Source organism: Oncorhynchus gorbuscha, linkage group LG13, assembly GCF_021184085.1.
Source record: "Oncorhynchus gorbuscha isolate QuinsamMale2020 ecotype Even-year linkage group LG13, OgorEven_v1.0, whole genome shotgun sequence".
Classification (NCBI taxonomy): Eukaryota; Metazoa; Chordata; class Actinopteri; order Salmoniformes; family Salmonidae; genus Oncorhynchus; species Oncorhynchus gorbuscha.
The window spans coordinates 38212027-38221718 of record NC_060185.1 but is presented as its reverse complement, the minus strand read 5'-3'; the positions used below and the strand labels follow the sequence as shown (position 1 = coordinate 38221718).

Genomic DNA, 9692 nt, shown 5'->3' with positions numbered 1-9692 from the left:
AAGATGCCTCCAATGTCATTTTAGAGAATTTGGCAGTACGTCCAACCGGCCAGCCCAGGACCTCCACATACAGCTTCTTCACCTGCGGGATTGTCTGAGACCATCTGATGAAACCGAGGAGTATTTCTATCTGTAATAAAGCCCTTTTGTGGGGAAAAACTCATTCTGATTGGCTGGGCCTTGCTCCCCAGTGGGTGGTCCTATGCCCTCCCAGGCCCACCCATGGCTGCGTCCCTGCCCAGTCATCTATCTAACTATCTAGCGTTAAGCTATTCTCCAGTTCTTGGTGCTGCTGGAGATATAATATATTACACACTTTATAGAGGACCAGAGAGGGGAGCTGGAAGCTATCCGGGCATTCTGCTATACCATACGGATTGGTTGATGGAATATACACTGCTCAAAAAAATAAAAGGAACACTTAAACAACACAATGTAACTCCAAGTCAATCACACTTCTGTGAAATCAAACTGTCCACTTAGGAAGCAACACTGATCGACAATAAATTTCACATGCTGTTGTGCAAATGGAATAGACAACAGGTGGAAATTATAGGCAATTAGCAAGACACCCCCAGTAAAGGAGTGGTTCTGCAGGTGATAGACCACTTCTCAGTTCCTATGCTTCCTGGCTGATGTTTTGGTCACTTTTGAATGCTGCTTTCACTCTAGTGGTAGCATGAGACGGACATCAATGCGAGCTGTGGCAAGAAGGTTTGCTGTGTCTGTCAGCGTAGTGTCCAGAGCATGGAGGCGCTACCAGGAGACAGGCCAGTACATCAGGAGACGTGGAGGAGGCCGCAGGAGGGCAACAACCCAGCAGCAGGACCGCTACCTCTGCCTTTGTGCAAGGAGGAGCAGGAGGAGCACTGCCAGACCCCTGCAAAATGACCTTCAGCAGGCCACAAATGTGCATGTGTCTGCTCAAACGGTCAGAAACAGACTCCATGAGGGTGGTATGAGGGCCCGACGTCCACAGGTGGAGGTTGTGCTTACAGCCCAACACCGTGCAGGACGTTTGGCATTTGCCAGAGAACACCAAGATTGGCAAATTCGCAACTGGCGCCCTGTGCTCTTCACAGATGAAAGCAGGTTCACACTGAGCACATGTGATAGACGTGACAGTCTGGAGACGCCGTGGAGAACGTTCGGCTGCCTGCAAAATCTTCCAGCATGACCGGTTTGGCGGTGGGTCAGTCATGGTGTGGGGTGGCATTTCTTTGGGGGGCCGCACAGCCCTCCATGTGCTCGCCAGAGGTAGCCTGACTGCCATTAGGTACCGAGATGAGATCCTCAGACCCCTTGTGAGACCATATGCTGGTGCTGTTGGCCCTGGGTTCCTCCTAATGCAAGAGATTGTGGCTGGAGTGTGTCAGCAGTTCCTGCAAGAGGAAGGCATTGATGCTATGGACTGGCCCGCCCGTTCCCCAGACCTGAATCCAATTGAGCACATCTGGGACATCATGTCTCGCTCCATCCAGCAACGCCACGTTGCACCACAGACTGTCCAGGAGCATGCCCATTCGTTGTATGGAGGTCATACAGGCACGTGGAGGCCACACACACTACTGAGCCTCATTTTGGCTTGTTTTAAGGACATTACATCAAAGTTGGATCAGACTGTAGTGTAGTTTTCCACTTTAATTTTGAGTGTGACTCCAAATCTAGACCTCCATGGGTTGATAAATTTGATTTCCATTGATAATTTTTGCGTGATTTTGTAAATATTTCTTTATATTCCATATTTGCACATCGTTACAACACTGTTTATAGACATAATATTACATTTGAAATGTCTTTATTCTTTTGGAACTTCTGTGAGTGTAATGTTTACTGTTTCATTTGTTATTTCACTTTTGTTTATTATCTACTTCATTGCTTTGGCAATGTTAACATATGTTTCCCATGCCAATAAAGCCTTTAAATTGAATTTAATTGAAATTGAGAAGCACAATAAGTTGGCATGTCTAGACAGAGACACAGTGAGTTGACAGGTCTAGACAGAGACACAGTGAGTTGACAGGTCTAGACAGAGACACAGTGAGTTGACAGGTCTAGACAGAGACACAATGAGTTGACAGGTCTAGAGAGATAGGGACAGTGAGTTGACAGGTCTAGAGAGAGAAGGACAGTGAGTTGACAGGTCTAGAGAGAGAAGGACAGTAAGTTGACAGGTCTAGAGAGATAAGTACAGTGAGTTGACAGGTCTAGAGAGATAAGGACAGTGAGTTGACAGGTTTAGAGAGATAAGGACAGTGAGTTGACAGGTCTAGAGAGAGACACAGTGAGTCTAGACAGAGACACAGTGAGTTGACAGGTCTAGAGAGATAAGTACAGTGAGTTGACAGGTCTAGAGAGATAAGCACAGTGAGTTGACAGGTCTAGAGAGATAAGGACAGTGAGTTGACAGGTCTAGAGAGATACGGACAGTGAGTTGACAGGTCTGGAGAGATAAGGACAGTGAGTTGACAGGTCTAGTGAGTTGAGGTCTAGAGAGAGGACAGTGAGTTGACAGGTCTAGAGAGATAAGGACAGTGAGTTGACAGGTGTAGACAGAGACACAGTGAGTTGACAGGTCTAGAGAGGACAGTGAGTTGACAGGTCTAGAGAGATAAGGACAGTGAGTTGACAGGTGTAGACAGAGAAGAACAGTGAGTTGACAGGTCTAGAGAGATAAGCACAGGGAGTTGACAGGTCTAGAGAGATAAGGACAGTGAGTTGACAGGTCTGGAGAGATAAGGACAGTGAGTTGACAGGTCTAGAGAGAGAAGGACAGTGAGTTGACAGGTCTAGAGAGAGAAGGACAGTAAGTTGACAGGTCTAGAGAGATAAGGACAGTGAGTTGACAGGTCTAGAGAGATAAGGACAGTGAGTTGACAGGTCTAGAGAGATAAGGACAGTGAGTTGACAGGTCTAGAGAGAGAAGGGCAGTGAGTTGACAGGTCTAGAGAGAGAAGGACAGTGAGTTGACAGGGACAGGTCTAGAGAGATAAGGACAGTGAGTTGACAGGTCTAGAGAGATAAGGACAGTGAGTTGACAGGTCTAGACAGAGACACAATGAGTTGACAGGTCTAGAGAGATAAGGACAGAGAGTTGACAGGTCTAGAGAGATAAGGACAGTGAGTTGACAGGTCTAGAGAGAGACACAGTGAGTCTAGACAGAGACATAGTGAGTTGACAGGTCTAGAGAGATAAGTACAGTGAGTTGACAGGTCTAGAGAGATAAGCACAGTGAGTTGACAGGTCTAGAGAGATACGGACAGTGAGTTGACAGGTGTAGACAGAGAAGAACAGTGAGTTGACAGGTCTAGAGAGATAAGGACAATGAGTTGACAGGTCTAGAGAGAGAAGCACAGTGAGTTGACAGGTCTAGGGGGACAAGCACAGTGAGTTGACAGGTCTAGGGGGAGAAGCACAGTGAGTTGACAGGTCTAGAGAGATAAGGACAGTGAGTTGACAGGTCTAGAGAGATAAGGACAGTGAGTTGACAGGTGTAGACAGAGACACAGTGAGTTGACAGGTCTAGAGAGGTAAGCACAGTGAGTTGACAGGTCTAGAGAGATAAGGACAGTGAGTTGACAGGTCTAGAGAGATAAGCACAGTGAGTTGACAGGTCTAGAGAGATAAGGACAGTGAGTTGACAGGTGTAGACAGAGACACAGTGAGTTGACAGGTCTAGAGAGTGGACAGTGAGTTGACAGGTCTAGAGAGATAAGGACAGTGAGTTGACAGGTCTAGAGAGATAAGGACTGTGAGTTGACAGGTCTAGAGAGATAAGGACTGTGAGTTGACAGGTCTAGAGAGATAAGAACAGTGAGTTGACTGGTCTAGAGAGTGGACAGTGAGTTGACAGGTCTAGAGAGATAAGGACAGTGAGTTGACAGGTCTAGAGAGTGGACAGTGAGTTGACAGGTCTGGGGAGTGGACAGTGAGTTGACAGGTCTAGAGAGATAAGGACAGTGAGTTGACAGGTCTAGAGAGAGAAGAACAGACAGGTCGAGAGATAAGGACAGTGAGTTGACAGGTCTAGAGAGATAAGGACAGTGAGTTGACTGTATCTATCTGCGGAATGTAATTGTCCAAAAGACATTTGTTCCCAAAATTCTGTTGTGAGAGAAAGAAAATGTACTGATTGAAAGTATGTTACTGTGCAAAATATGTATTGTTAACCGATGATATTTAAGATTCAGTGACTACATGTGAAGCCAATTTGATTGGGATTCATTACCAGTAGCACGTCTTTGTTCCTGATGATGTTAGTGAATGGTCTTTGTTCCTGATGATGTTAGTGAATGGTCTTTGTTCCTGATGATGTTAGTGAATGGTCTTTGTTCCTGATGATGTTAGTGAATGGTCTTTGTTCCTGATGATGTTAGTGAATGGTCTTTGTTCCTGATGATGTTAGTGAATGGTCTTTGTTCCTGATGATGTTAGTGAATGGTCTTTGTTCCTGATGATGTTAGTGAATGGTCTTTGTTCCTGATGATGTTAGTGAATGGTCTTTGTTCTTTGTTCCTGATGATGTTAGTGAATGGTCTTTGTTCCTGATGATGTTAGTGAATGGTCTTTGTTCCTGATGTTAGTGAATGGTCTTTGTTCCTGATGATGTTAGTGAATGGTCTTTGTTCCTGATGATGATGTTTGTTCCTGATGAATGGTCTTTGTTCCTGATGATGTTAGTGAATGGTCTTTGTTCCTGATGATGATGTTAGTGAATGGTCTTTGTTCCTGATGATGTTTGAATGGTCTTTGTTCCTGATGATGTTAGTGAATGGTCTTTGTGAATGGTTAGTGAATGGTCTTTGTTCCTGATGATGTTAGTGAATGGTCTTTGTTCCTGATGATGTTAGTGAATGGTCTTTGTTCCTGATGATGTTAGTGAATGGTCTTTGTTCCTGATGATGTTAGTGAATGGTCTTTGTTCCTGATGATGTTAGTGAATGGTCTTTGTTCCTGATGATGTTAGTGAATGGTCTTTGTTCCTGATGATGTTAGTGAATGGTCTTTGTTCCTGATGATGTTAGTGAATGGTCTTTGTTCCTGATGATGTTAGTGAATGGTCTTTGTTCCTGATGATGTTAGTGAATGGTCTTTGTTCCTGATGATGTTAGTGAATGGTCTTTGTTCTTGAAGAAGCAACCCTTTAGCTGTGGTCATCATCAAGCCAAACCTGTGACTAAATCACTTCTTCAATCTGAGAGCCTGGTCATTGTGCTGCGTCGTTCCAGGGGGACGACAGTAGAACAATCTGGGATTTACAAACAGCAGCCACAGCAGCAGCAATAACAACATCCAGTCAGTAGATGGCAGTATAGGATAATCTGTACCAGATCCAGAAGATAGTAGTAAAACAACAACTAACACAATAAACATTTAAGCACGTTGAGCATCCACTCTTGAGATAACTTTTAGTGCATGGGTTTATTAGTAAAATACATATACATACTCTATTCTATATGCCAGACTATTAGGTAAACATAGCACTAGATATGTTTAGACTGCTATAAAGAATGGAAATTCACCTGCATAAGAGTTTGCTTTATTCATTTTTATTATAAATACAACAAAAAGGAAACCAATTTTATATTGCACAGTTGATCAATCTGTATATATTGGCAGAGCTTAATGTAAAACAGCTTCCAACAAACACAAGGAAAATACCTCAGAAATTGCAACATAAGCAAAAAACAATAGATAAATACAAATAACTTGTAAAATCATATGATATACTTATATCAACAAAATATATTACATACAAATCTAACCAAATAATTGAAAGCAATAAGAAATGTTGTTTAAAAAAACGACATCAAATTGCAGTGCTAATGGCAACACAAATAAAATGCATTTATTTAGCTAAATCCTCCTTACACAAATATTTGTCAAATATTCTAAATGAACCCAGAATGTCAAATTCATATGGATGGTTATTATGAATCAAACCAGTAAAGTAAGATGGATTTTCCACACTACAGCCACTGTGGGTCTCTGCATGTAGAGCCCCTGGTTTAGCTAGGCTGCTGTCTGTAAACTCTTTGCATAATATCATTTAGTTTTCTCCTTTTCATCTTACTGTCAACTCACATGTGGTATATTTAGCATTGTTGTAATATTTTCTGTTTATTCAAAATAATGAAGAATCCTTTTTGGATGACTATAGGCTGTTATTGGTTAGGTTAGCTACATGCCCCAACCTTTCATTTAGCCTGAGTATCAGTCTGTTTGCACTAACATTCCATTCCTTTCCACTACTTGCCATGCCAAATATCATGTCATGTTTGGCATATGACACAGAGTACAATGAGTGGAATGGTAGTACAAAACAGGTCTGGATTTCAGGCTTTAATAAACTCATGGTATTGATAGTTTTCATATTGAGTTGCCATAGTTATCATCCAGAGTTTCTACAACTGATGTCTTGCACTGCCTTCCTTATCAATCCATTAGCTGGAAATACAAACCAGGTCGACTAAAGAATTCAGTGCTAAACCTGACTAGCCTGTGGTAGTCATTTTAAAAGTAGATAAAAGTCATTTTAAATCCTTGCCTTTGTTGAAATATAAATCAAATTGTTACCGAACAACAAATGGGATGGAAATCATTACAATGATTGTTATTTCCTGCTAATAATGTGAAACGTGATTAAGAAACAAATTACAATTACAATGGACACATTTCACACAGTACGTAGAATTCTGAAATTGCCCTTACAGACATGTAAACACATTATCAAATGAACATAGAACAATTGGTTGTTTTTGACACCTACATCAATAGACTACTGTGATGGGAGACCAACTATCAGTCATTATTACAAACCAACTAATCTACGTCCCAAATGGCACGCTAATCCCTTTATAGTGCCTTTCTTTTGACCAGAACCCTATGAGTCCTGATCAAATGTTGTGCACTATAAAGGGAGCAGGGTACCATTTTGGACGCACTCTAAGATACGATGTCAGGGAGTCAGGTCACGGTTTGGAACAGAGAATTATGGTTCAACTGTCAAAATGGAGACTAGATGGAGACTAGATGGAGACTAAATGGAGACGTCTTGTTCTTTTCAAATCTTTTCTGGAAATAAACTCTTTCCATCATCCTTATATACAACAGTTTTTTCCTTTTTTCCTAGAAAAGTGTCCCAAGTTTGATATGTATTTGACATACAAATGTTGTATAAACGTTATTAACCGTAGGTTTGTTTATTGTATTTTTCACAGTTTTAAATATGACCAGTTGAATAAAATCATTTTTTTTAAAATCAGTGTTGAAAGAAACTGTCACTGTAGCATTATAACTGACCTCTTCTTCTAAGATCATCAGTTGAAGGGATTTTTTCTCCATGTCTTTTAACCTATATTTTAACCTGTCTTTTTCTACGCCTTAGTATCTACAGTGGGGTCTGAAATGATTGACACCCTTGATAAATATGAGCAAAAATGACTGTAGAAAATAAATCATTCAAATACTGAGCCATATTGTATAATAAAAAATAATAAAAAAATGCTCAGAGAAAGGGATATTTTGTTAAACAAGTAATATATATATATATATATATATTTTAAAATATAGGTTGCAAAGGGAGGGTATTACTGGAAATGTTTAAAGTTTACCAATAAACTACCAGCATTTTGGTTTCTTTTAAGGATTTTATGTAATCTATCACAAAACATCTAGTGGCCCTTTTGGGTACTTCACATTATCACAGGTCAAAGATCATACATTGAGTGGGAAAGTTACAGAGGGTCAAAATCATACCCCCAAGACATTCTATCCTCCCGTGTTATTGGTAATGGTGAGAGGTTAGCATGTCTTGGGGGTATGATTTTGACCCTCTGTAACTTTCCCACTCATCATTATTCACTCAGGATTATCTGTAATCATGGCAGCATCCACATTAATTACCAAATGTTTAGAAACGTATCATATTCTTATTTACAGTAAAAGTGACTCCAAAATGACAGAATACATTATTTACCATTCATTTCTACCATTCTATAATCAGAAACACAACCTAAACAAACTGAAAATGCATCCAACAAGTTTGTAGGATCCTAAGCTTGATGTAGTCATTGCATGCTCGGGATATGGTACCAAATACTACACTTTTGACAACTTTATTTATAAGAATCTTCAGGGAGCTTTAATTTTCACTCCCACCTTTTTGAGAATAGTTTTTTTAACTTGTTAAACAACATTTATTTCTCTAAGCAATTCTATTAACATAAAATAATATAATTCTCACATTTTTGGGAGCATATAATATAGCTCAGTTTCAGAATTATTTATTTTATACAGTCATTATTGTTAATCTTCATCAAGGGTGTTAATAATTGTGGACCCCGCTGTATTCCTACAGTTTATGGTTAGTTAGTTGACCTTAAGGTTAGTTAGCATTAGTTAACTCTTATACCGTAATTAGCTAACTTGTATAGGTAGTTAACAGCAGCTAACCTGTGTAGTTGGTTAACAGTAGTGTCCAGGTGTCCTCCAAACCTGTGGTCATGTTGTACTGCCTCTCTGTCTCTGTAACCCTCAGTATCTGTTCTGGTGCTCGTAGTGCCACCGGTTGAAGTCGATGTTGAACGCCACAATGCTGCCGGATGCCATGCCAGTGATGAGAGTCCTGGGGGAGGGGACACACACACACACACACACAATACAGTATGTTCATCAACACAATGTACCTCTATATGACCCATTACTTTACTAACATAAACACAATAGGTGTGTGTATGTGTGTGAGGGAGTGTGTGTGTGGTGTGTGTCTGGTGTGTGTGTGTGTATGTATGTGTGTGTGAGGAAAGTGACGCTTGTGTATTGCTCCAAGGCAAGTGTGCTTTCAGAACCTTGCACTGCAATTTCGTTGTCTCTATGGCAACCGGTTCTATTTAAAGAAAACAAAGCTCACTGAACTGCGAACGTTCCGTTTCCCCAAATGTACCCTGACAAGCATGAAACACACAGGCCCTTTCAGTGTTACAGCCTACATACCGCTCTACAACCACACACGCAAGCACACACACACACACGCACACACACACACACACACACACACACACACACACACACACACACACACACACACACACACACACACACACACACACACACACACACACACACACACACACACACACACACACACACACACACACACACACACACACACACACACACACACACACACACACACACACACACACACACACACAAGCCATTGATCCTGTTGTAGAGGCAACCTAACTGGGTGGACTAACAGGACTAACCTCTGGTCGTGAGATAGGTCCATTGCGCGGACACCAGCATCACAGCCTGGGTAGATGTAGAGTTGTTTGAAGTCACAGGCCTGCCACACCTCCACTACCCCGTTGTCTCCACCTGTCACCAGGTTCTGACCATCACTACTCAGCATAATGGCCTAGGGAGCACATCATAATAATTATATAATAATAAATAACATAAAAATACATCACAATAACAACATCATCTACCTCAAATCACAGCCTAGGCCCTATGTAGTAAACTACTTTAGATATTTAGACCCTAGGCCCTATGTAGTAAACTACTTTAGATATTTAGACCCTAGACCCTATGTAGTAAACTACTTTAAATATTTAGACCCTAGGCCCTATGTAGTAAACTACTTTAGATATTTAGACCCTAGGCCCTATGTAGTAAACTACTTTAG

The 9692-nt window shown here is 41.1% G+C and overlaps 1 protein-coding gene across 8 annotated transcripts in view; it reads right to left on the bottom strand.

Moving 5' to 3' along the window:
* Positions 1–5526: 5526 nt before the first annotated feature.
* Positions 5527–9692, bottom strand: part of LOC123992838 (neurobeachin-like) — a 342421-nt gene continuing 338255 nt past the window's right edge. For all 8 annotated transcript variants that reach the window (XM_046294393.1, XM_046294395.1, XM_046294397.1 and 5 more), the window contains 2 exons: positions 9271–9422; positions 5527–8627 (listed from right to left, as the gene is read on the bottom strand). In XM_046294393.1, the coding sequence (XP_046150349.1) occupies positions 8537–8627; positions 9271–9422 (243 nt within the window). In that variant the 3' untranslated portion in view covers positions 5527–8536. The remainder of the gene's footprint in view (positions 8628–9270; positions 9423–9692) is intronic.